Source organism: Empidonax traillii, unplaced genomic scaffold (assembly GCF_003031625.1).
Source record: "Empidonax traillii isolate 1590-97213 ecotype Southwest subspecies unplaced genomic scaffold, ASM303162v1 scaffold2:size4533513, whole genome shotgun sequence".
Lineage (NCBI taxonomy): Eukaryota > Metazoa > Chordata > Aves > Passeriformes > Tyrannidae > Empidonax > Empidonax traillii.
In genome coordinates, this window is record NW_020955195.1 from 2,387,371 (window position 1) to 2,415,180 (window position 27,810).

The 27,810-nt window shown below is 44.5% G+C and overlaps 1 protein-coding gene across 3 annotated transcripts in view; it reads left to right on the forward strand.

Moving 5' to 3' along the window:
- ABCA1 (ATP binding cassette subfamily A member 1) overlaps positions 1-27,810 on the forward strand; it is a 92,268-nt gene that overhangs the window by 32,487 nt on the left and 31,971 nt on the right. For all 3 annotated transcript variants that reach the window (XM_027895267.1, XM_027895189.1, XM_027895352.1), the window contains exons 6-8: positions 11,024-11,145; positions 15,296-15,487; positions 22,683-22,769. In XM_027895267.1, coding sequence (XP_027751068.1) covers positions 11,024-11,145; positions 15,296-15,487; positions 22,683-22,769 — 401 coding nt within the window. The remainder of the gene's footprint in view (positions 1-11,023; positions 11,146-15,295; positions 15,488-22,682; positions 22,770-27,810) is intronic.

A 27,810-nucleotide genomic window follows, 5' to 3' on the forward strand; every position in this document is an offset into this window, starting at 1 on the left:
TTTTGGGTTTGCTGTGTGGTATTGGTTGGGTCTTGTTTGAGATACATTTTTAGTTCCCTGTATAGTTTTTATGCGTATACTTTGCATTTGTTTTGTTTCTAAAATCCTTTGAAATTAATTGCAACAGCTGCAGAATTAAAAAATGAACATCCTTATGTATTTACTAAGTGTTAATAATTAACTGAGTTTGTAAAAAATGAGTATTGCTTAGGCCTGTGTGGCGTCAAATCCTCAGCTGATGAAAAAATAGCATAGTTCTGAAAACTTAGTGGAATGTAGCTTGTCTGTTAGCTGAAGATCTTGCCCTAGAGTGGTGTTTTTTTTTGGTTTTTTTTTTTGTTTGTTTGTTTTTTGTTGTTGTTTTGGTTTTTTTTTTTTTTTAATGCTGATCTGGCAACATTCTTATGTGCTTTATGTGGAGGAGATTCAGGCTGTTCTGTAACACACATCCTCTGTAAACAGCCAGAGTTTCCTTCCCTTTCTAATTTAGCTTTAGTTTTAAGGATGGGGCAGTAAAAGACTGTTTTAAGGGATTTTAAATAAGACCTCTTGCTGTGAGTTTTGACGTTTCGTGGTGGGTATCTTCCCCTCCTTGAACCTTTCCGCTCATCTGAACATATCTTTGTAGAGGCACATACTACCTGAGTCAGTATTTACATGGTTTTTTGCTAGACACTGTCAGAAGGTTTGTGTGACCTCTCAGGAGGTCCTTTCCTTGTGCTTCTCAATCTATTTTAATAAGCGCAGTTGAAACATAACTGGGCCCTGTCTGAGGCTGACTGAGCATGCACATGTGCCAAAAGGAGATTTGCTGATGGGACAAAGCCTACTGCAAAGATAGCAATATCTGAAGTTTGAGTGCTTGTTCTGACTTGTGCCAGCCAGCTCCTCAGGAAAGCAGCAGCTGCTGCCTACCCACCGAAATGGTATTTCAGAGCAGCAGGGGGAAAAAAAAAAAGTGCTTTGCCACTTGAGACACGATGGGGACACGAAAGTTCTTTGTCCCAACAGGTGTTCTAGCAAAAGCACAGCTGTGTGACAACATGGACAGCAGTCATGGTCTGTATTGTTACCCTGCTCTGTTCACATGCCCACTGCCTAGCAGGTGGAGAAAAGTGTGCTGTAAAGCCAGAGAACACAAAGTAAAGACAATGAAAGAGCCCTTTAAGACCACAAGTGTCATTGCACGCTTGGTCTCTTTCCTTCTTTTTCGTGTTACCTCTGCTTCTGCCTTAAAGTGCAAAGAATTTTACTGGTGTATCCATAGAAATAACACAGGAGACCTCTCCAGCAGTACTCAGTTTCCTTCAGGTAATTGCACCAGTTTTTGACTCTGGTACACAGAACCAGTTTCCTAAAGCACCAGGAGGCACTGCTCCTCTCAGTGTCCAGTAGTAATGTTGCAGTCCTCTGTGTGAAATATTCCAAATACTCCAATGTGTATTTTCAGCTAGCAAGTTATGTCAGTACTGAAGGGAAGGAATGGTTAGTGTGTTGACAGTCCAGAAGAAAACCAACCTGAAGGATGAGCTCCTGAGACGACCAAGGCAGGGTCTGTTGGGAGCATCCTGATGTGAACATCAATGTAGTATCCCACTTAGGACAGAGGAGACACGGTCTCCAGCCAAGCCATGATATGAATTTGGGCAATCCTTATCTATTAAGCATCTGTTTATCAGTCTTTCCCAAAGATTGAAAAAGTTCTTCAGCTATTTTGAAGTGTTATTGCCCAACAGTCTGTTTTTATAGTAGTGAAGGGTTTGAATGGTTGCAAAGGTTGCCCTAAACTAGGCAGAGAAAACATGATATTTTCTTTTTGTGCTGAAGCTTGAGGGTTTTTTCCTTTCTGTTGGACTTGAGACTCAAAACCCAAATTACTGTCCATAAGGGTAACTTTGCAGTGACCTGCTAAACTGAAACGTAGGAAGCAATCATGGGAGGCTGAAATAATTTCGATGCAGGTCTATTTTCAGTGCACATAAACAATGTTTCCGGTTAAACTAGCTGCACTATAATGATTTGCTTGTTGTTGTTAATCTTTAGCATTTTTGGGATTGGTTTGACTCTTTGTTGTGGAGGTGGCTTCTACTGTAGTGTACTAGATGAGGAGAATCAGGACTTGGCACTTAATCTGGAAGTGACAGGCCTTCCTGAACACAGGAAAAACAAGAGGCACTATGACCTGCTCACTGCAGACTTGGTATCTTGTTAAACTTTAGAATATGTCGGGTGTGAGTCAGGTTCCCCAAATTCGTGGCAAGTGAGAGGAAGGGATATCTGGCAGGATGAGCCTTCACACCCAAGGGAGGGGTGGCTTTTTCACTTCTCGTCAGCCCTTCTGTGTAAGGAGGGTCAAATACAAGGACAGGATGGTCAGGGAGCTTCAGTCCAGTCCTGGGAAGCTCTGCCTGCCATTTTGCTTAAGGTTCATCGTGGCCATGCCAGTTTCATGTAGGTAGGAGGCTCTTCCAACTGGACAGCCTGGTGCTGTGATGAGTTTCAAGTAGGAGGATATTGCTGGGTTGGTTCTGCCTGCTTGTTTAGGGGATTCAGAATGGTTCTGATATAAGTGTCTTCTGTTTGCATTTGAACCAGCAGTCTCCCAGATGCATGCTTACATAACAAGCCTTCAAAAACACTTCTGCTCTTAGTAATGGTCATTTGATTAAAATGTCTAGCCTTGCTCTTTCCTGTTACTTGAATTTCCGCTGAATTTAAGTTCACTTGCTCAAGTACAAGGAATTCTGGACAGGGTCCTCCTTGGTCACAGCTTATTCTTTCAACTTCTGTTTAGCTCCATGCTTTTATAATGGCATAATGTCATTCCTTGTATGCTCACACCAGTGCTTGCCATTAGAGTAGCAGTATGTGGCTGGATGTGGCATTTGGCTTTCAGACTGTCTGTTTATTTTTTTTTTTCCCACAATTGTATTTTACTGTCTGAGTTTGTTTTGAAACACCCAAAAGCTTCATATTATCTAGGGCATAATACTCCTCGTGCAATGAGAATCCAGTTCTAACAGCAAAGCCTTACCCTCTGGCCCTTTACGCCTTGCCATGAGCTGGATTTGACCTTTGGAGGACCTTCTCTGCAGCTTGTACCGTCCCTAAATGTGTTCTGTTTACCTGAAAATGATTTTGTTCAAGTAATAGAGTATTGTGTCTGGTCACATCTGTGGTCTGCAATGTCTGTGACTGACAAGCCAGTTTGGAGGCTGAGAAGTTTGCAGTTTGTCCTTATTCTGTGAAAAGTAGTGTGAGAATTTTCAGCCAGTTATAACACCACGCAGCTTTTTAAGTGACAGAATGAATGTACTTAAGGTGTTTCCTTGAAGCCTGTTTCATTTTTTTTGCACTGTTAGAAGCCTGCATAAATTTTGTTCTGCTTTTTTTTTCATTGGCAAGCTGTATTTCACAGTTGTCAGTGCTGATAACAGAACCTGGCTTGCAGCAGGGAAAGCCACGAGAATATCTCTTCTGTGGCGTTACATGGGGCTTTTAGGGAGGTGGTTGGGTGTGCTCCTCCATAGGCAGGAGGTCTGCAGGCTGTGTTTGCTGGCAGGGCCGCTGGTGACCAGCCTGCAGCTTTTGCTTCTGTGCTTTGTGTCTTGGCTTTCTAATGCAGAGTCTTTCTGCTGTCACGAGTGGCATGCTGGAGGAGGGTCTGGTGGCTTTTGGGACTTAAATAACTGCACAAAGGGAGGTATGAGCCTTGTTAGCTACTGGCTTTCCATGCAGGCCAGAGGTGGGATTTCAGCTGGCTGAAACAGGCTCTGCATCCTTGAAGTTCACCCTTGTGAAGCCTAACTGAGGATTAGTTTCATGTATATGACTAGTAGAGGCTGTGCTTTTGCCAGAGTCATTGTGCTGGCCACTAAACTTAAAGCTCTTCTAAGCAGAAATAGGGACTTTTGGAGGAATGAAGGTGGTCCCAGTGTTTGCAGTCCCAAGATGAGAGGGGCTGTGGCACCTTTCCCTCAGGAGAGATCCTGGCTGCTGGAGAGGGATGGCAGGCTGCCTCCTCTCTGCTCACATCACCATCTGTCATGGCAAATACATGAAGACAATGGGCTCTGGTTAAGGGGGTGCTCTCTTTGGTGTTATCTACTGTCTGCAGAGGCAGCACTGTTGCATATCCGATAGCCCCAGAGCAGAGAGCTGCAGCCTACCCTAAAAACAGGTCAGGCCATGGCTGCACAAGGAGCAACACTTTGACTGTGAGCAAATTAGGCTTGTATTTTCCCATGAGTCAATCCTGTACAACAGGCCTGCTGAGCTGCTTGATTTCTTGTCAGCAGGTCAGGGTATGGCTGTCCAACTTTTTCAGGGCACAGTTTTAGCTCTTGCCAGCATCAGTAGGTACACAGGCAGCTCTGCCAGATATTCCCACCACGCTGGTGCGGGGGGAAGGCTGCCCTAGAAGAAAAGAAGAGTTAAAACATAGTAATTGCTTAAAAAAGAGAAAAGCCAACTTAAGAAATGTTACTTTATCATGATTTCTGGATTTGTTGTTTGAAGTTTGGAGTGTAATGAAAGCAGGTGAAACTGTCCCATCTGAAAGGTTTGCTTTTTTTCACTGTTAGAGTCATTGGCTCACTAGGGTACAGTGCAGTAACATGGTTCACCATTAGGAGATTGTTGTGTCCTCTGGATGGCTGTCAGTTTACTGCAGATTATTGTCAATTTACAAGTTGTTCAGTTTTTTGTTCTCCTGTTGAAGAAGAAAGCCCGTTTTTTCTTTTTATGGGAAGTAGCTTCAGACACCTTTTGTCTACAAATCAGTGTTGGGTAGCGAGTGTGACAATCAGTCCAGGTGTCCAAGCACACCCGTCAGCCGTGAATGAGGAATACTTCTCAGGTATTGAGAAGTTAATACAAAATTCCAGCGTACAAGGTAGCTGTGTGACAGCATTTGGTTTGCTTGCCCTGACCCTCTCGCCGTGTGAGGGTTTGCTGAAGGATAAGGCAGGTTTCTAGCCAGACTTCGTAGTGGTCATAGGTGCTACCAATAAAATGCTCTGAGCTGCTGGAGCTTCAGCTCTTCGTCTCAGCTTCAGCCTCTTCATCTGCTTGCAAAAACTCCTGTTGCTGGAAGTATGACTAGTGAACAAGGAATGCCCTGGGCGAAGCAGGCCTGTGTGACCTTGTCACCAGGCTGCCTTGTGACCTTGTTCTTCAAGTTGTGCCTGGGCACTGTTTTGCACAAGCTCGAGAGCCAGCTGTGCAATCAGGCTGGGCCTTCCCTTGCTGTAGAAGTGTGACTTTGCCTGGGTGGGGGAACTGTGAATCTGAACTCTTGGAAAAGGGAACTCTTGGAAAATGCCTTGTTTGCTCAATTGATGTTCTTCCTTGCTTTGCTCCCTCTGTAAACTGGTGGAGACAGGTGCCTCTGACTGTGCTGTGCTGGGAACCCACTTCTCCTTTTTGTCCCCTTTGTGCGCTTGCTAAAACCTGCTGACACTAAAGAAAGAAACTAAAGCTTCTCATACGTCATCCTCTCTCACTTTTCATTGTGCTGTGATGCCTTAATGTTGCTGTAACAAAAATGATTGGGTTACCCCATGATCAGCCTCTGTGGAGAGAAGTAAGGGTCAGAATTTACCACCAGCATCTCTGTTGCCTTGATACTTGGCTATTGTGAATACAAGCTTAGCCAAAGGAATGATTATAAAGAAAATAACTGTTTTCAGCCTTGCATGTTCCATCGGTAGAGAGTGAAATCCCCTGATGGTAAATTGTCATGTCTGTAGATCAGACACACTGCCCTGCTTTCCTCTTAGCTGTTGAATTTCATCTTTTAGCATGAAGCCCCTTCTCCCTTTTCCTTCACCCATTTCTTTGTAGGAAGTCAAGATCTATGAAACTGTGAAGAAGATTTGACTGTCACAGTGTTTTCACTGAGCTTGTTAGCTTTAAACTGTCTGAAATTTGTTATATTGTAGATTATGGGTGCAAACCTTTTGGGCAGAAACCCCACAAATTAAAGTCAGACTTGGTGAGCTTTGTACTCTACAGTGGACTGAGATATGTTGAAATACCACTTGCATGCCTTTTATTTTTAGAAGGCAGTGTTCAGGATATGAAAAACATAGCCACAATTTCCGTGGGGTTTTGTTTTTCCACCCTATTGTTTTATTATAAAAGACTGCACCATCGAGTTTCAGGAGGAAGGTATGGGCCCTCTGTGCTGTCAAGTGAAGCAGGAAGGAATGGGAGAGAAGTTTGAGGAGAAAGGTCTTATTCTGCAACCTGCTTCTAGAGCTTTTTTTGTTCAGCCTGTCTGTGGATCTTCCCAGTATTGTTGGAAAATGTAACTGGTTACTGTGGGACCTGTTATGGTCATCCTTGCAGTAAGATCAGCAAATTAAAACTTGGTTCTGGCTATGGTTTCTCTTGTTCTTTGAGCCACCTTTTGAGCCTGCAGAAATAACTGGGCATGTGTTTCTGGAACAAGGACACTAAAAACCTTTGGCTTTTGCACCACAGATACTTTCTTCACTGCACAGTTAGTGCTTCAGTTCTGGTCTGCATGGGACAGAGACCTCACATAGCACTGACTTGCTGTTTTTCTATAATGCACACTTTTGTTTCGATGTTCCATGTAATCAATAATTTAGCGGGCATGGAGGTTGTTTTTCTTCACTAGTTCATCACTATCTTGAGCTCCTTGAGTAGGTTTTGTTTGTTGGGGTTTTTTTTCTGTTGTCACAAAGCTTTGATTCTTGAGCAAGAACAGATTGGCCTACCACTGTGCTCAGGATTGAAAGCGCTGGAAAAAAAATCAGACTGTCAGGAAAAATGTAAACCTTAAAAATATTTAAAACAGTGTTACAGTCCTGTAGGAGATGCTCTGCAGTCCGAAAGTCCAAGAGTTTCTAGTTTAGATGCCTGGAATGCAGCCCCCAAGGTTCGTTTGAACTGTGTGGAAATGAAGGACAGCTGTGCCTCTCATGGAGACAATATCCATGAAATGCTGCCACGTGTGACTGTCTAATCCTGACCGGTGACTTCAGGGAGGAAGGAAGGTTTTGTGGTTAAGGCACAAGACCTCCAGGTCTAACAGCTCTCAGTTCTGCTGGAAGCTTTCTTGTGTGACTGTGTGAAGGGTCTTTCTCCCTGCCCTGCATGGGATATGGGCTTCCTTCTGCTTTTTTCATGTGAATGGGGACAGGCTACTGTTGTGTTGCCATACTGTGCCCAAACTAGTTAGAACAAAAGCACTTCATCCCTGCCAGACCTGCTGGCATTGGGGGTTATTTGCATGATTTTTAAGCAAAGTCTCTGCTTTACTATTCTTCATTTTGCTGTTGCTCCCTTGGTGTCAGGACTGAAAATGTAAGAGTAGTCTGCCATGGGGAAAAGCTGCCTCAGTGTTACTTTTGCAGACATTTATCCCACCACTGAATGAGCAGGATGGTTCGTTCACATCAGATCTGACTGTCCTGGAGTGTGTTTGCTCAATCTGACCTGAGGTTCATCTCCACGCCTGTGCCTGGGGCTTGGCTTGCCTGCTGGGAGCTGTGGTTACAGCCACAGGCCATACCCTGTGGTGGTGGTGGTGAGGGGAGCCTGCAGGAGTACACTTCCTTTGGTTTTCCCTTGAAGATGAAGGCAAGAGGGAAGGAAAGGCTGCATGTCCTTGTCAGGAAGTCTGTGGAGAGACTGCTCTCCGTGCTGCCTGGCTGCTGGAGCTGCACTGTTGTGTGCCCACCAGCTTGCAAGGACTGACTGTAGTGATGCTCTTGGGGGAGACCTGTGAGTTAAAATGTGTTTGAGCTGACACATTTTGCCTCACGTTTTAGTAACTTGATAGGGCGTCTAAACTTCTTCTGGCAAGAAACTTTTTCTGCTGTGGTAGGCTCGTGGTGGTAAAATGAGTTCTTCCACTCGAGGTGTTTGTATTATTAGGTAAGCTTGGTATTAGCCTTCAAAAAACTCGCCCGTTTCTTCTGTTTCAAATTTTGGAGGAGTTCTTTTAAATAGTTCTCTTGTATTTCCTTAAGTCCTAGTGGGTAAAGCAGTTGCCTCAGAGGGGAATGGCAGTTTTCAGGAGGAAGCCTTTATTAACTCTTGGCTTTTTGAGGTATCCTGGGAAGGAATTTTAGATATTGCAGTGTTGGGTGCTTTTCTGTGGTTTCATGTGCAAGTCATTATGCGTGCCTCTGTGATTGAGAGGGATTGCATAAGACGCTGACCCACAAGTCCTGGAAGTAGGACCACATGGGGTGGGGGAGAAAATGCACGGTAAGAAAAGGCCAAGTGTTTGCTTAGGGCACTGCATCCAGGACCATGGTGTTGGGATTTTAGCCCCTTGGTCTTGCAGAGCTCTCACGGTCTTGGGTAGTGACCACGGGTTCACGATCAGCTGGCTGGAAGCCAAGCATTGTCCTGCAGTTTTGGTAACTTCATGTTCTGTTTCCCTCGTGTTTTCCTCAAAATGATGATGAAAACTCCTTCAGATGTTTGTAGGCGTTCCTTGGAAGGCAGCTTCGATTTTCAGCAAATTCTAATGTTGAGCAAGTCTGAAAATGCTAGGCACGACAAAAAAGGCAGGGGATAAGTGCTATGTTAATGCTGGGCTGGTTAATTATAGCTGTGGAGGATGGCAGGCTCTTTGTTACTCCCCGTCATGATTACAAACCGGCCAGCAGGAATCTCGGTGTAGTTCAGGTAGCTCTCCTGCAGTTGCCTGTAGAATATGCCCCCGACCAAGAAAATCCTGCTTCCACATGGCAAAAAAACCTCCAAACCAAACCCACAAACAAAATAGTCTCAGCGAACCCCAAAGCAGCACAACACTGCAGAAACAGAAAAGTGGGGAAATAATTGCTTTTAAAAAAAAAAAAAAAAAAGAAAAGAAAAGGTGTCTGACCCTTTAAGAGAAGCTTGAAAAATATCTTAAATGGGGACAGATGAAATGAAAAAGCTTGGAAACATCAGCCAGACACCCCTTTGTCCATCGGAGTTTCTGAACAGTAGATGATCTCACCAAAAAGTAAACAAGCTGCAGAAGTGTTTAGGGAGTTCGGCGCATTTAGGAATTAACCGAGGACTCGGGGTGTGTGGGGGGGGGGGAGGGGGAGGGGTGGATTTTTTTTCCCTGCAGTTACGGCGAGGCAGGGTGCTGTAAGCTGGAAAGAAAAGGACTTTTTTATGCTGTTGCAGGAGCCGGCTCTTTTCCCAGCCTTTCCCCGGGCTGGGAGTGGGGGGTATGGTTGATTTTGATTTTTTTTTTTTGGGTGGGGGGAGGGTGGGGGGTGGTGGTGCTCAGCGGGGCGTTTGCACGGCCGCTCTCAAACCCCCCCACCCCGGCACGCTCCCGAGTGGGAGGCAGAGAAGGAGGGCGAGGGAGGAACTTTTCTTCGCCCCGGAGTAACCTCAGCAGAGGCGGGTGATTTACTCTTTCGTGCGGAACAAAAAAAGGCAGCGGGGAATTCGTAACTGGATATGTAGATGAGGGAGCAATGACCGCCAGTAACCCCGCTCTCTCCGTGCCGCCGGGAGCGGAGCCCGTGGCTTTTCCATCCCCCTCTCGCCGCCCGCTCCTCCTGGCTCCGGCCGGGAAGCAGAAGTGGCACCCCAGACACCGGTCCCCCTGGTACATCTGTCCTCTCTACAGAAAGGGGGGAAAAAGCGTGAATTCTTAGTTTTGCCACGTTACTTTTCTCTTTAGAGCTCGTTGTTTCCCGCTGTTCGCTCGGGGATGCGGCGTCCTCTCTTCCTAGAGAGGTTTAAAAAAAAAAAACCCAACCAAACGGCGTGAAACCTTGCTGGTTTTGTCTTAGCTCGGCCTGGAAACCTTCCCCTTGGTAATCCTGTGGTGCTTGCTCTCTCGCCTCCCCCTGACACAGCTGCTCCGCTGGTCGATGCTTGTTTGCAGAATCACAGAGTATTCTGAGTTGAAAGGGACCCACGGGGATTGTCAAGTCCCAGCTCTTAAGTGAGGCCCAAAAGGGGATCAAACCCACTGTCTTGGTCTTATTAGCACTATCATGAGGGTAGAATTGTCCCCCCTCTCTCTTTCTCTCTCTCTCTCAAGGAAAACAACAAACCCAAAAACAAAATGAAAAAAATAATCAAACAAAAAAACACAAAAAAACCAAAAAAAAAAAAACCCACAAAAAAATCCCCACCAAAACTCACCCCACCCACCCCCAACCAAACAAAGCCACATAACTACTCCCCCCCTCCCCCCAACTGGAAAAAAAAACAACCAAACCCTAACCACAAGAAAAGAGCCCAAAACAGTGTGAGGGTCAGTTTCTTAAGATCCAGGTTTGTGACTTCAGTAGTGTGCTTGGATTACAATTTCCATATGGTCCCCCTCTGCTGTGATGAAGATACAAATTTGTTTTAAAGCCAGGAGGTGGAACGCCAATGGCTCGAGAGGGTGAAGCTTTTGGGAGAAAAAAATGGAAAAAATCCAGCAAATGTTTTTTAATTCCAAGTAGTTAAGATTGTTTTCTAGATCTTTGTGCAATTCTATGTCATATCTGTGTCTCCATATGTCAGACCTTGAAATTTGTGGTGGAGTGCATTTACTATAACCATAATTGACTGCAGGCTAGTAAATCCCTTGGTGGTCCATGCGCCAGCTCAGTCTCATGTTCTGTAACAACACAGGGATTAAGAGCTAATGCCAGGTTTCAGCCCAGATCAGGGGAGAAGCTTGATGTATCTTACTTCTGTGTACATATGTGCAAATTGAGCTGAACTAATTATGTTAAAAGGAGATGTTTTTAAAGGTTTGTTTTGGTTTTTTTTTTTAAGTTTTGGTTTTTGGTGGGTTTTTTTTTACTGATGGGGGTGGGGGGAAGGAGATTGAGGTCAAGACATCATGGATTGATGCTTCTGAAGCTTCAGAACACTTTGCTAGCAGCTCCTCTTTTCCCTTTGTGCCATGGTTTGTGTAATTCCCTATCCTCCATTTGTCAGCTCTGCTCTTCCTGTTCGGAGCTCTCACGTGAGTTTTTCCTTTTGGCTTTGCCATGACCAGAACTTTGCTTGTTTTGTTGCTTTCCAGACTTGAAACTTCGGGATTTCCTGGTTGACAATGAGACGCTCTCAGACTTCCTCCACCATAATGTGTCCATGCCATCATCTGCAGTAGAGGAGTTACTGAATGCAAGGGTCAATCTCCAGCAGGTAAAGAGCACTTTCAATCACTAACACAATGCTTGTCTATTGTTTGTTTAGCCACAGGGCCAAGATCCACAGTGCAGAACCCCTCTGAGCTAGATGTTGTACAAACACAGAGGAAAATGTATTCCCCTGCTTCTCTCTTCCCTTCTGCCCTCAATTTACTGTCTTATTTGATTGTAAGCTGTAAAAGGACACTGGGAACACATGGGCAAATGTTTTGATCTGACTAAGATTTCAGGCTAAACTGAATTTCTTCTCTCCTTTTTTTTTTTTTTTTTCAGTGTAAATAAAACATTAATGAGGTTGCTTGTGCTGATCTTAGTGTTCAGTCACTCAGCTTGGACTGGAGCAGGGTTTGTATGTGTTGTTCTGCCTTACAGTCCTGTGCAGCAGAAGGAGGCACCATTTTAGGTTTGTGGCCAGCTCTTCAAGACAAACTCATTGTATATTATGTACTACAGGAGTCCTGATGTCAAATGAAACTCCTGAGCGTTCCCATGAATCCATAAATACAGCCAGTGGTGACGGTGGGCTGGGGCCCCTGTCTTGTGATGGCTGTGTCCCACTGTCAGCTTCATAACATGTTTTTTGCTAGGCTTGATGGAGCAGTCCACCAGCATCCTTTCTAATACAGAAGTCAGAAGACACTTCAAAGAAAGACCCATGGTTCTCTTGAGGCAGTGCAAAAGATGGCATGCAAAAGGAAAACGAAAACCATTCTGCTTCCCAAGTCCATTTCAGATCTCTTCATTGAAGTGGGATGGATTAACCGTCCTTTTAGTTTTTGTTTTCATGTAGTTGCAGATGCTGTCCCTCTTTGCACAAGTTATCCTGTTCTTTAGTAAATTCTACCAAGCCATCTGTTTTAGTGCAGTTTGATAGTTAATCCTGTAAGTTCAGGATATGTTCTACTAAAAAAATTTAAGTGGAAAAAAATTTCTTACCCAATTTAGGGTGCAAGTTTTGTTTTATTTGAAACTAATTTGCCTGAAATTCAAGGTAGATTAAGACAGAATCATGCTACAGACGGTTCTGGAAAGATAAATAGAAGACTTCAGCAGTACCAACATGGTTATTCTTCCTAAGCTGGTGGAGAGGCAGATTTTAAAACATGCAAAAAAGCCAGCTCTGACATTTGTGTGACTGCCATGCTGTAACAGTTGTATAGGGCAAAGCCAATGGAAGGAGAAAAAAAGCTTAGCTTTTATCTATATAATGTGTATGAAGGGCAGTATGGGGGTGATCGGTCAGCTAGTTCTTCCTTGTGTGGTTTAAGCTGTGTTCTTGTTTATGTAGTTTTTGAGCTCTCTCTGCTGGGGCACTGGGAGTGAGGAGGCTATTAAGTCTTAACAGTGCTTTGTGCTCAGCGATGGCAGGAAGAGCTAGCAGGGCAAGAGGACAGTAAGGTGCAGAGCAGTGGCCCATCAGATTTTCCTTGAGCACTCTTCTGACACAGGTGGCAGCTAGAGATGTAGAGCTCTTTCCTCCCCCAGAATGACTTTATCTGACTCACAAAATGGACCCCTTTGATTTTGCAGGAGGTCTGGGTTGGAGATCTGACCTCGCTGCTGAGCTGACTCCAGTATTAAGAGGCAGTAGTTATTAGGTCTCTGTAGGGGTGGGTCATGTAGAAGGGCCCATGCAGAGTATGCAAACCTCTCACAGGAAATACAGCTGCCTTCTGTGGTCTGTTTGTGTCCTGGGGTTGTTCAGCAAGGCAGGAAGTTATGATATGCGAGCAAGTAAGGAACTGAAGTCACCAAGCAGATGGGACTGTTCGCTGGTGTTACTGCAGTGACAGTGCTCCAACATGCCAGGCAGGGCTGTGTGTCCAGCATACTGAAATAAGTTCAGACAGATAAAAGCCATCAAATGGGCATGTTGCTTCCTGGGGCAGACATTGTGTTTCTCAGCATTGTGTTTCTCCAGTAGTGGCAGGTTTGCTCAGAAGGGTGTGGGATTTGGAAGGATCAGCAGTGGGCAGGCAGCTGTCCAACCATGCTGCTGCTGTCCAGGTGTGGCCAGACAGCTCTTACGTGGTGGCTTGGAGGCAGGAGTAGGTCCTGTTGTCCTTCTAAAAAGTTGGAGGCACAGTGAGGTCCTGTGCCAGGGCTGCAGCATGATGCATTGAGTAGCAGTGAGGAGTAAATAACAACGGCCAGCGCATACTCTGCTTGGAGCAAATCTCCCTGTTTCATGAAGCAGGGACAGTCCCAGGAGACAATGATGTGACCTGTGGACACAAAACAATGACCTGTGACTACTCTCAAACATGAGCCTGGCATTTTGAGAGTCCTTAGGGGACTTAGTCTGTCACTTAGAATGTATTTTTGCCTGTTGAAGATGCCATGAGTTCAGGTGACTGCAGATGGTTAGAGAACTGGCTGGCTTAGCGTGACTGTTTTAGTTAGGGGTGGATAGGCAGAGCCTTAGCTTTAAGTTCTTATGCTGTGAACCTCAGCATTTGGAAGGGGCAGCTTCTCTCCAAAAGAGTTTAAAATCTAAATGAAAAAGTTGGGCATACTCAGGATGGCGGAAAGGTTGGTCACCTTCAGTTTTTGTGGGTGAATGCTGAGGCACTAGGAGACACTGGTTTTCTCTATGTCCATGCAGGGAAGCTGGTTTAGACTAATCCCAGGTCTCTGGAGTGTTATTTCCATGCCCCATGAATATCTCCTTTTTAGCAGGGCTATAAACTGGTAGTAGTATCTCTGCTGGCAAAAACAAAAACAAAAACACAACACCGAAAAAACCCACACACCAAACAAAACAAAAAACAAACAAACAAACCCAACAAACAATAAAAAAACCCATAAAAACCCAAACCACAACAACAAAACCAAACAAACAAAAACCCACACCAAACAAAAAAATCCCACCCAAAATTTTTTCAAAAGTCCAGCTTTTTTGAGAGAGAGCTGATTTACTCAGCTGAGTGTGCAGCACTGAAATATCCTATTTTTGGCATATGGACATGGACTAGAGTTTAATGTTTGCACAAGTGTTGCATTTGCTTATTTTCTGAACATAATGTGCTTTTTACCCACATGATTGATACCCCTTTGCTTTTGAAAGATGAGAAATTTTTCAGACTTACCAGCATGGTTCAAGAGCTGGTAACTCTTCTGGGATGTAGATCAATCCTCCTGAGTTGTTACTGGAAATTGGGCAATGCATGCCAGGTATTTTAAAAGAATAGAAAGAAGAAATGAAGTCTAAAGCTATTGTTACCTGTGCCTTTGCAATAAAATTGTTCCTTCTGTCTAGCTCCATGGCAAACAAAAAATTCTTGCCAATGGTTGATTCTGCGTTTTCCTTTTCTTTCACTTTTATAAAGAGTGCAGCTTTTTTGACATGGATCTGCTTGTTGTTCAGCAAGCCTAAATTCTGTAACTAACCTGATTAAAAGAACCTAGGCTATCAGGGTCTGATGATAACACAGGGTTTTTATTGATTTCTTTCGTTAATAAGGTGGTTACTTGTGGGTTAAGAAACATTATTGACAAGCAAACCATTACCTTGAGTAAAATATGCCTGTGAAGGAAGACTCTGGGATCTTATCTTGTCTGTTGTAGCCAGTGAGATAACATATCAATGAAAAAAAGTTATCTCCTCAAAAACACTGCAAAAGGTTTGTCTCAGCAGTTAGCGAAGAGATATTTCAAAGCTAAGGGAGAAGATGGTTCTGATCCAGAACTGGACAGAAAACGTGGCTGGCAGATATGTCTGAGGAGATTGGGACACAGGTCTTTTGCCCTTCACATACATTTGTCAGACTTGTTTCTAGTCACAGCCCTTGTTTTTGCCTCTGTGGCTCAGTTCCCAGAAGACTGAAGGTTAGGCAATGCATGTACCCTTGGTTGGAGGAAATGGCTGCTGTGGAAGGACAGGATCACTGCTGCTTTGTGCATGTTTGTGGAGAAGTGAAGAGACCTCCCTCCCCCAGGACTTCTGTCCCATGTTCTTCAGTGGGGAAACGTTTTTCTTGGAACTGAGTTGTGTCTGAGTCAGGGCTGCTCAACCTGTAGAGAAGAATGCCCTCTTACCTCTATCTGGAAATGTTATGAATGGTTTCTTTTGCCTAGGCAATAACCAGTTTTTTGCGTGGGGTCTTAGATGAAGGGAGACTTACATGCCTTCCCCACTTTTCTAGGTCATAGTGTCTGGTTATCGAATGCGATTGCGGGATCTCTGCAATAACTCAACTTCATCTGAATACCTTAAAATCCAAAATCAGACGGTGGCCATGGACGCTGAAGCCTTAATTTGCACCTTGTCAAAGGAAAAACTCCATGCAGCTGAGCAAGCCTTCCGTGCCAACCTGAATCCTTTGAAGCCCCTTCAGGTGAGTTCACTGGTCCTACCCATGCGAGTCTGTCATTGACACAGTGACATTTTCCAGGGCTTTCCATCTAGGAACTCATTACTGTGTTTCCAGAGTGAACTGCTCCTTGGCAGTAAGAAAGAAGAAAGGTTGTCTTTATTACTGGAGTGTGAAGAACATTGCTGCTTCCTGTCATTCTTACCCTTCCTGTTGCAGTCTGCTACTTGTGGAGCGTAAATGTGTGTGGTCTGCAGTTCAGTTTGTCAAGAGGAAAGTGTTTATGCTGCATAGTAACAAACAGGCTCTTGGTTGTCCCTGTGTTTTAGTCAGATGTTGTATCTTGGCTGGAATGAGCCTGGATATTAGACCATCTTGTGCTTACTGCTAAAACCACCCCCCTCTGCCCTTAGCATGAGTGAGACCACTGAGTGCAGAAGTTTCCAGCCACTGATAAGCCACAACCTTTAAACAGGTTTAATTCATACAAAGTAGAATCAGGTTTTAAAGTCCTGTTTCAAAAGTTGACCAGCTGAATGGGTTTTGGATCAAGAACTCGTTGAACTTCAAGAAAATACACTATTTACAGGGTAATTTGAGGCTGGAGCAGACTTGATCAAGGAAAATCTAGTGATGTAGTGCTACAGGTCCACAATATCTGTGAAAATACAGAAGTTTGAGGAATTCAGTGCTGGAAATAACAGAGTGAAGAAGGGACCACAGAACCCACTCTGTTACCCACTAAAACAAACATTCTGTTGTCTGCTGTGGAAGAAATAAACACTTTGGCTGTGTGAGTTTTCAGATTTGATGAGCCTTTCAGGACTGAAAGTCACGTACCCCTTGTTTGGCTTTGTCCCCGGTCAAAGAGGGTCATTATTGAGTACTGGAATCATATGAGTCTTCTGTGCAGCATGTAGTGGTCAGTGACTTCTCTCCACAGCTCATCTTCTGTTTTCCATGTGCCCTCCATCTGCATTTTTTTTTTCTTTCCTGCTGGAAGAATAAGATAATCATAAGCATTAAAAGATGAGGTAACAGCATTAAACTTGTCCCCATAACAGGGGTGGGCTGTTTGGAGAGGAATGGCTGTAAGCAGTTTCTTGTCTTCAGTCACATGTGTATGTGCGCATCTGTACACACTTCGCTTTCAACCATTCAGAGATGTTAGAATTTTGGGGTCTGAAGAGGATGAAAATAGCCAGTGGTTGTACCATTCGGTGTTGGCCTTCTGGGCCCTGTGGAGACTCAGTCTTGCTTTCCTCTCATTTGTGGGAGTTCCTGCAGGTTTGCTGGCAGAAGTGGGTACTGTGTGTGTCTGCCATCAGGTCTGTGTTGGTTGTTGGTGAGAGAAAGCCATCGTAAGCCTCTCTGTGCCACTTGGCAACAACCATATAGATTTAAGACATTATGTGCAATTGTGGGGGACTTCTGAGAAGCTGGCTTGTTACCTTGTCTTCAAAGGGAAAAAAAAGCTGGAGTACAGAGGCCAGCAGTTCTAAACCTGCTGTGTATTACTGTCTGGTAGAGGCCCACAGTTTTCCTTAGAAAAATGTCACAGCATACCATCTAGTTGAAGTGTTGTAATGCATCAGTGAGTGAAATAAAAATGAACTGGCTTCAGTGTGACCAGGCAAAGTGAATAAATTAACTTTAGGATCGCGACCAACACGTTTGAAACTTGTGTATTCAAAGGCAAAAAAGTGCCCTGACCTGCAGTAACATCTTTGAACAAAGAGAGAACTTTCTGCTCATGAACAAAGGAGGCTTTTGACACAGCTTATTGAAAGCACTGTGTGTCACGTCTTGGACATGGACACTGAAGATAGCCTTTACCATATCTACTACAGAGTCTGTAAACCAGTGACAACAATTTGCCCAGAGATTAATTTTCAGTTTTTTCTTTTTTTTTTTTTTTTTTTGCTTAATCTCTTTGATGTACTTCACAGCGAGTCATTTCAGTAAATAAAGTAAGAGCCAAGTCAAATGCAGGTACAACAGCAATTTGGAGGCAGGTTTTTAGCTTGTGTAGTGGGACTTGGGCTTCACGGCTTGCACCATTTCGTGACTTATGGAGTGGCAACATCTTAGTAGAAGTAGGATAATACAAGGACTTGCAGCTGTGCGCAGGAACTGTGTAAATTCAACACCAAGGGCTGGAATAGTAAACCAGGAGTTGGAGCCCCTCGGATACCTGCGCAGCAAAGTGGCTGTGGTTCCTTGAGCTCTCTTAATCCTCAAGACTCCCAACTGGCATCCACCTCGTTGTTTCTGTCCCTGTGCATTCCTGCTTGTTATTCCGTCTGCAAGATAATGCAGTAAATTACATCACGGAATTGACCCAGGAGGCACCTGACTGAGCGCTTACACAAACATTTGTGCTGAAACATGAAGAGGAGGGTGCAATATTGAGAGCCCAGCGATAAGGGAGTGTGGGTGTGGGCTGTGACCCTGATGATGACACTTGCTTCTGCTGGCTTGAAGCTTGTGTGCATCTGAAGTCTCTGAGAAGAACTACAGGTGTTCTAGGTAACTCTTAAAAATTAATTACTCCAGTAATTATTAACAAATTATGGATGGATCATGGATTTAAAAAAAAAGGTGCTTGCTGGGTGAAATGCTTGAGCTGTAAATGTCACAGCACTGTTAAGGACTCTTTAAAAAAAAAAAAAGGGGGGGGTGGCAAAAAATAAACACTATATATACCTGCTCATCAGTTCTATCCAGAACACCTTGAGTGTTGCCCCAAATGCAGTGGTACAGTTAAGACAAAGAAGAACTTCTAATTAAAATTTGCTACTAGAATTTCTATCTCTGTCACTGATTCTTTGTATTACTTCAATTTAAGCTTCTCTGCAGGATGAGAAAATAGAGCCAAGCACATAGAGGAATAGTAGGGAGGGTAAAGGGTGTCTCCTTTATTTTTTTTTAATGTAAGAACCTATTTGAGGCCAGCTGTTTAGGTCAAAACCCAGCAAAATATCTGGAAGTGATCACAGAGCAGCAAGGCAGAGGGTCAGCTTTCCTTCTTCTCTGGGTGTTCGCTCCACTGGAAGCAGCAAGTGTTTCAAAAAGTCAAATTCCTTTTTCCAGGACCCATGTCTTAAATCTGCATTAATTCTCTGAAGCCTTTTGACCAGCAACAAGTGCTATGGGACAAGGGACATGTTGTACAAGATGAGGACACATCTTCTCTTTTTGAGGTTTGCCTTGTGCACTGGGTATAGTGAGTGGTACTGAGGCTGGAGAAGCAGGTTTGAGAACAACAGTGAAGCAGTAAGGTTGCAAGCACTCCAAATTTCCTTTCCATCTCTCTCCCAGTGGTAGGCCAGCAGTTGTCCCATGGAAGAACTACACGGTTTGGGAAAGGTTATCAGGAGCAATGGCAGTAAGTCCCCACCCATCACAGCACAGTCCAGTGGGACACCTCTGACTGTCTTGTATCATAGAAATACCTGTTTAGATTTCCCTCTGCAAATTCTCCCCAGTTTAGAATATGACTTGAGGGGAAGGTTAAAGGGCAATTCAGATTCCTCCTGTAGGGTTTCATCTCCGCAGCGCTGCCTAAGAAAGGGCTTTGCCACACTCACTTCCAGTGGTATGGATCTGTAATAAGCCATAAATATGTTGTGGGTTGTGTAGTGTCATGGTCCTTGAAGGAGTGTGGGTGAGCATGAGAAACTCCAATTGTTTTTTCTCCCTTTGTAATATGGGTGGTATTTTGTCAAATGGTTAGCATGAACTAAGTGTTAGATAATAAATGGCTTTTAGAAAAGGTCTCTTAGTGCATGCTGCAACTGAACTTGTGGCTTTCCTTGCTCTTTTGAGAGCATTTTTCAGTCAAGCACAATATCATCCTTTTAAACAGCGTTAGTTTGAGACTTCCAGGAAACAAAAGCAGAAGCTGAAAGCACATGATTTTTCTGCAGAGGCCAGTAAAAAGTTTCTGCTGAGATCAGTATGGAGATACAATTACTGTTTCAAAGCAAATGTGGCAGAGTGGTCTTTATTAAGCAGAAACAAGTTAGCTGTAAGATGCAGACTGAATTTTGGCAGAATTTTGTTATGACTTTTCAGCACTTTAAACACATGCATTCTCATGCATGTTAAAGAACTGGATTTTTCCATCCCCAGTAAGTCTCAGGTGGATTTACTCAAGGCTTGTCTTGATTGTGCAGTCAACTCCAGTCATCTTAAGTATTTGCCATTATTTTAAATCTTGCAGTATGCATAAATGAGCACACAGAGTCCCCTCAGTGCACCATGTGCCTCAAGAGTATTATGATGCTGGCTGCTCCAGAAGACAAGTCTGGTGACTTGCTAGCCTCTAACACAGTAATAATACAGGGCAGCTGTGCTCAAAACCTGCTAGAGCCTTGTCTTTCCACAGCGTGCTTAGAATGGACAGGTGATGTTTTTGCAGCGCTTGACCAGAAAAGGAGTCATTGCCACTCAGCCCCAGGATGTAGTGCAGACACCTGCTAGAGACAGTCTGACAGTAGGACCAATCTTACTGAAGCCACCCTGAATCTAGAGTTCTCTTATCTGTGGAGTGATCTACTTAACGAGCCCCTACAAAGCTTTGTATTGCAGGGAAATTAATGATGCTCTCATCTGTTCAAAGAAGACTGGCCCTTGTGACTGATTTTTGGTATTGTCTCTGGAGATGACTTGTGAGAGGCTTCCTGAGTGCAAGAGGTGGTAAAGAAAATAAAATTTACTCCATATCAGTGATACCACTGCAAGTTATGGTGAGAAATGAGCTTGAAGTGATGTGAATTTGTTAGGGAAGAAGGGTCAGGGTGCTGTGGTATGAAAGGATAAGTGGTTACTCCTCGTGTTTCAGGGTAAGGTTTGCAAGCTCCTTGAATCTCCTAAGACTGACATACTGAGTCAGGACAAAGCCTTGTTAAGCTCAGTGTCATCAAGTGATAGCTCTTAATGGAGGCTTGTGACAGAATGCAGCCATGGGGCAAATATGTAATAACATTTCCTCAATGTAACATCCTGTTCTTCCATAGCTTGCAACTCAGACTTTCTCTGCTGGGATCTTAGTGTTTAATAGCATTTGGTAGGATTTTTATGTTTAATGAGTTCTTCTAAGCCTTTCTCAAACTCACAACACCCTCAGCATAGCATAATAGGTACTGATTTTTTTCCATTTTGACTAAGTTACGTATGCTGGAGCTCCTTTTGGTTTTGTTTTTAACTGGTCATTTCACTGGAAGTCCTCCAGTCCTGTAATGTGAGGCACAGTGAACAATCATCCCCAGTTTCCATTCTCCATCCCACTTGTAATTCTACAGACCTCTGTCATAACCTGTGTTTGTCCTTCCAGATCCCACTGGAAGAACTGTGGTCTATTGTTCTTCCGAAAAAAACCCATTCTTGCCTCGAATCATACTTGTGGCCTTTGTTCCTTCAGAGATGAAGAACCTAAAATTGCACATAGTTTCTCGAGAACCAGGATGGCAATGTGGATTTGTGATGATGTTGATCTGTTTTATCACTGTAATTCTAAGAGCTCCCTTTCTGAGTGGCACTAGCCCGTTCAGAGTCATACAAGCGTATCTTAAGGTCTTCTCCCTGTGTACGTTGCTTGGCAGTGCTGAATTATGTTTGGCACTTCGTAACAGTGTGTCAGCATGAGGTTGTTCACTAATCCTTTGCAATTGGATTTTGACTTTTCAGCGTTCTGAACCAATTAGTGTCATCAGAAAACTCTTCCTCATCCATGCTGTTCCTGAATCACCTCTGAATGCAGTGAACAACACAAAGCTGTGTAGATTGAGGTATATGGAGCTGAACAAACATCTACTGTTATGCAGGAACCTTGGACCTTCTACATCATTGCTAAAGTGGTAGAGCGGATATGTAGCTTTGGTGTCTAACTAAATTTCTTTTAAATGTGTCTTGAAGGTCTAAGCCTGTGGGGATTTTGAATTGTTTTTCTTCTACCCCTAATGATGTGGTTTTATTTATCCAAACTTTAAGGACTGTGTTCAGTGGAAATCCACAGAGGTTCGAGAGACCCTCCCTGACTTTGCAACTGGTTTTGGAGTGAACACTAACTGTGCACTCAGAAAAATTTTCTAAGTCTTAAATGTCCCAGCAGATCAGCAGATCAGTGCCCATGTACACCAGCTGATGCTGACCAGGTCTTAACAGCCTTCAGCAGATTAATTAGAATAAGTGAAAGCCTCTAGGCTTTGTTTCCAGGAATTATTCCGGGAAAGATGTGAAAAGGAAAAGGCTCAGCTCAAAAGTTGTGTGCTAGAGTCAAGGGCCTTGGCTGTTCAGTGTGTCATAGTATTGTAACTTCAGTATGCTTTTAAATGCCACAATACGTAGCTACTAATGTGAAATCTTAGGAAATTATTTTAATCATTATTCTCTTGAAATAAACATTGTGTCCGAATGTTTCCATTCATGATAATACAGATATGTGAACAGAAGGGCAAAAGAACCCCACAAACCAAAATCCAGGCCCGTTTAGTTACATGTAGAGCAAGTGGAAAAAAGGAGTTGTCTTCAGTGTAGCTCCCTGCTAGATTAAATAAAGCTGAAAGCTGTGCCTTCCAGTTCCTGAAACCTGTCAGTCTTGCTCTCTTGGTGATGATGCATGTCAGCTGTTTCCTGGAAGCTGGTTGTTTTAAAAATACGCCACTGGCTTAGATAAAGAACATCAAGGCCTGATGGGGGGACTTGAGTGGTGATGATATACACTGCAGTAGGGAGTTTTTTTGTATCTGAGCTGGTATCTGTGTAGTCTCACTGAAAACCTGTGCCTACCAAATCATATTGACCGTGTCCTCCGTTGTACTGACTTTGCACCCCTTTCATAGCCCTGGTGTGCAGGATTTCAGGTCTGTCCGCGTGCTGTCCTGTAGGCTGTGCTTGCTTTGTGACCTGGAATGCAAGTCATCCTTTGCACTGTTGAGTGTGTGTGAATGCATGTAACACTTTGTTGGTATGGTTCTTGTTATGGCACCTGTACCTAAACCCATGAGGAGGGAGAGGAGTGATCCTATCACATTGCAGGGTGCAGATGCCCAGGGTATTTTAAGTTCAAGGTTGCATAGAAAGCCAGCTCTGCCTTCCCCATCAAGCAAGTTGCTGTGTAAACAGTCATTACTACTCTATACATGGGTGTTTACAAGAGTCTAATAATGTTTGTGCCTTGCAGTAACTTCTAGTTTCCTTTTCTGTCTTCCTGCAGACACAACTTTCTTTCAATTCGTCCTTGTGGGATCTGACAGAAACTGTGGAAACTTTGAGAGACAGCGTTGGGAAGCTTGTTAAAGAGGTAAGGAGCACCTTTGTGTCACAATGCATCACCACTGCGATGAAGTTGCTGTCTTAGCCTGCGATGGAGCACGGAGGCACGAGTGTCCTTAGAGCAACTCTAAGTCAAATCCCTGGCTTGTTTTGAAAACTTTGCCCATCCTACAGCTGTTTTGCCTGTGACAGTGCAGGCAGCACGCTCTTTGCAACCCCTAGGCACTCCAAATTACAAACACCATAGCAAGATCTCACATGTTTTCTCTAGTGTTTTGCCTTCTCAGCAGTGGCACAACTGTTGCCCTTGCAGTACATCTAGCAGCGCCTTGCAAGTTGCATGTGGAAGCTTTTCTCTCTTTTTATTTTTTTCACTCAGTTGCCAGCCATGTCAGGGTTACTGCTTGGTTGTATCTACTATTTTTTGGGTGCGGTTAGGGCACGGCATGTGGAAAAGGTGTTGTGGCTGTTCTAATCTAAATTAGCACCTATAGGCTACTGTTGCCTCTTTGTCTAACTAGCTTTTTGGGGGCAGAGATAGTTTTCCAGTCTTGAGGAGCAGTCGGTGCAGTGACATCACAACACTAAACATTAACAGAGCTTTGCAGAGCCAAATTGACATTCTCGAGACTGCAAGTATTTGCTTTTGCAGGTGAAACGATGGATCAAGAAAAAAAGCCCTTCGTACCTTAGTGTGAGTCAGAAGTCCAAATGTGTGTGTGTGTGGGGGGGGGGGGGGGGGTGTTGAGCCAGAAACTTATCCAAGTTTTTTTTGGCTGGCTCTGACTTTGAAGTGCTGCTATTAGTCAAAAACATTCTCTCCCTGGAGCAGAAATCACAACCATCTAAGCTAAACAATGCCGCCGCCGCCTCCTCCCTCCCCTTCGCTGCTCTTCCGTCTTTTGCATCAGAGCAGGAGAGCTCGGCTGCCGTGAACGGCAGTAACCTCTGAGAGCGAGCACCAGAGCGGGTCACTTCAGGTTAGCATGCGCCTCACTCCCACGGAGGGGCAGCTGCCGGGAGCCTGCTCCCTGCCAGCCAACAATTCCTGGCACGCATCCTTCCCCGAGAGCTCCAACCTGCCGCTGACTCCCATTTGCATTGAAATTAAGACGATTCCAGGGCCAGCTTCAGCTAGGACCCATGGCAGAGCTTTTGCTGCCACCGGGGAGGCTGCCCTTCAGAGTTTGATCACAGCTGTTTCCTGTTACGTCACTTCAGCTTGCGTGTTGGGTGTTTTTTTTTTTTTTTTTCCCCTTGTCTGGGATAAAAATAATTGAAACCATGTGATGCGCAGTTTGCTGATGTGGACGAAAACGTCCCAGAGTAACGTGCCTCTTGCTTGGCAGCTGTTTCGGGTAGGACTACCTTTTATTTTGCCCCTGCTGCTCTGCAAACAAAGGCAGCTTTTTGCCCTGTGTACAACATGAGCTGCTCCAGATGGCTTGACCGAAAGTTACTTCTTATTGTCTGTCAGGCGGATTTCTGTGTGAAAAGGAGGGACTTGCTCCCTTGTTTCAAAGGGCAGCAGCTTGAGGGGGTTGAGAGAACTATTGTTTGCGCCATGTCTAGGAGCCTTTCTAGCAGGGAATTTTAATTAGAAAATGGTCTGAACAAAATATTTGTCTTGGAGCATGGGGATTGATTGGATGTGTGTCCTTGGACTCTTCAAATCAACATCCAGGAGGGCAGATTAAACACCAAGAGCAAGGGCAACTGTTAAGAAACACAGAACCAGGTCTGATGTCTGGGAAAAGAAATAGCTTATTAATCCTTCATACATGAGATGCTTGCTTCCAGTGGTATAAAAAGAGCAACTCTGCGTGTAAATTGTGAAGATGCTGGTGCCAAAGGTGAAATAAAGCTGCTCGCTCGGGCTGTTTTAAAATTATGTGTAAAAATGTATTTACCAATGTACTCCCTCTGTAAGATTATTAACACTTCGTATGTTCATGGGAGTTAACTGCACTTCCTATTTGTGCATCTTTGCTCCTCATATTTGGGAGTTTATGGTTGTTAGCTGAAGCAGCTGACTTTTTTGCTGAGGAGGAATGAGCTGTTTTACCTAAGGTACTAAAACTCCTCAAGGGGTGCCTTTGAATTGCACCCTGAAACTGTAACACACCTGAAATGCAGCGTTGGCCTCTTGGGTAGGGAGTCCTCAAGTCTGAAAATCCGCATGAGCACAGGCAACAAACAAAGGCTGTGATGTGATGCTTTTTCCCATCAATGTCCCATGAAGGTAGGGTCCTGTCGGTCACCCCGAACCTGTGGAGTCAGGCTGAGTGGCACCAGGGTTGCAGACAAAGGCAGCAGTGAGGAAATGGAAGCACACTCGAGCCAGTCACTCTGGGCACACGTACTGAATCCCAGGGCTTTAGCTGTTCTCACAGCTGTCTTCCATCAGATCGGTGTGTCATGTGTTTTTAGGCAGCCTAAAATAGAGGCTCCTTGTGTTGATGACACATGGTAGCTGCAGTTTAGCATACAGAGTTTTTGTCCAGATGTTGGCACATCTAGAGGGTGCACAGTACTGCAGATGAACACAAAGGATCAGGTTTGCTGCCCACTGTAAGGCCAGAGACTCTTGAGTGCACTTTCCTTGGGTGACCTTGGATTGAATTGTTCCAGCTGTCTTAGACTTGGGTTACCTGCATTTTATTTAAACAGAGGTGACAGAAGCAATACAGAGGGAGCAAAATTGGCAGATGGTCTTTGATTGACTCTGTTAATGTCTCTGAAAACAGGACAGTTGGACCACAGCATCTGAAGTTGTTTCTAAAATGCAGCTGATGAGCAGTTACAAATAGGTGTGTCAGCAGCTCTCCTTGCCTTTATAAGTGCATGTGGTGTTCCAGGCAGCACAGTAAGAACATCCAAGTTAATGTCACCTGATACTTCATAGCAGTCAAGAAATCAGATAAAATGCTAGAAAACATTTAAAATGGGATAGAGAACCAGCTGTAGCCTTTTACTGTGACACTATATGAAACTGTTTGATATGAAACACAGATGTAGGCCCTTGGCATCCAAAACAGGATAGCAGAATTGGGGAAAAAAACCCTCAGAGAAGGCCAGGTATGACTTATGGCCAGTTTAGAAGTGGAATGGCTTTCACACAAAGAACAAGGGAATAGGCTGAGACTGGACAGCTTGGAAAAGAGATGAGCTGGGGGTACGAGAGAGGCCTAGAAAGTTGTGTGGCACATGAAAAAGAGATAGGACTGGAATGTTAACTGTCTCTTCCAGTAAAAACAAACAAACAAAAACCCTAAACCAACCAACCAAAAACAAAACCCTAAACAAACTAAAACAAACAAACAAACCAACCAAACAAAAAGCCACACAAGACACCAAATGGGACTAACCATAGCCAAATTAAGGAAGGGGAGAGAAGGTTCTTTCCAGTGATGCAGTGATGTGCTGGATGTTAAATACTTGGGGATGTTCAAAACTCTAGGAGTTGACCATGGAAGACATTCCCGGAGGGTTAGGTAATAAAAGTCCCTTGAGCTGAAAATAAATGGAAGCTGGAAGGTTACTTGGGGGAAGTATCCTACATTCTTACCTTCGTCTTATTTTTTCCTAACATTCACTTATTGTCACCATCACAGAGGTGATGTTCTTGCATCTTGAGAGAGGGAGTCTGAGAGCAATGCTCCAGTGTGGCATGAAACCAGTGCTCAGGGAAGTGGGCTGCCTTTCCTGTTGTGGTGAGCTTAGCCATGCCCCAGTATGGCCACATTAATGCAGTGAGTGTCTCAGACTGAGGGCCTGGTGCTTTTGTTTGTGACACATTGCAGACATATTGTCTGGCTTATGCCAGACAAATAAGTCTGGAGGTACCAATTTTTCTGGGTGGATGTGTGTTGTCACCCCAAGCCTCGTGCCAGATCAGCCGGGCAGAAGACTCCTTGCTGTGGCTCGCTGCGTGCACAGCTTGCACTGTAATCAGGCTCCAGGCTGCAGCAGGGCTTGTTTTCAAGGATTTTCTGGGAATGCTGTTGACAATGGGGCAGGGAGTTTCTGGGACAGGGATAAGCGATACCAATCTAAGTGGTCAAACTGGCTGCCAGGTGTAAATCAGTGGAGGCTTGCAGACCTTGTGGAATTGTGCCAGGTGACACTGCTGTGGCCTGCAGCTCACCCAGCCTGTGTCCCGTGAGCTGCACTCATCATGTGTTGTTCCTTTAATCCCTCCTCTGACTCAGTGTACCCCACCCCGCCGGTCCTTGTGAGGGGACTCCACTGGAACGTGGGCAACTGTGCAACCAGGAGGAGAAGCAGCTCCCATGTGAGAGGATGGGGAGGGCAGGAACCATCCAAAGCACTGGAGGAGAAAGAATTCTTTCTTTCAAAAGAAAAAAGAAAAATTCTTCTTCTTTCAAAAGAAAGAATGCACAAGGATACGTTCCAAGTGCTTGCACAGAAGAGACTTACTTCTGTAATGTTCCCCTGTATTAGGGGGGAAATGTTATCCCTGGTCTTCACCTTTCATAGAATCATCATAGAATCATAGAATAGATTGGGTTGGAAAAGACCTCCGAGATCATAAAGTCCAACCCCTGATCCAACTCCAATTACTATAACATGGCACTAAGGGTCACATCCAATCTCTTTTTAAAAACCTCCAGGGATGGTGAATCCACCACCTCTCTGGGTAGGCCATTCCAATGCCTGATTACCCTCTCTGTGAAGAATTTTTTCCTAACATCCAACCTAAACCTCCCCTGGCAGAGCTTGAGCCCATGTCACCTTGTCCTATTATTGGTTGTCTGGGAGAAGAGACCAACCCCCACCTGGCTATAACCTCCCTTCAGGTAGTTGAAGAGAGTGATGAGGTCACCTCTAAGCCTTCTCTTCTCCAGGCTAAACAGCCCCAGCTCCCTCAGCCTCTCCTCATAGGACTTGTGCTCCAGTCCCTTCACCAGCCTCGTTGCTCTTCTCTGGACCTGCTCCAGCACCTCAATATCCTTCCTGAACTGAGGGGCCCAGAGCTGAACACAATACTCAAGGTGTGGCCTCACCAACGCAGAGTACAGGGGAAGGATCACTTCCCTGCTCCTGCT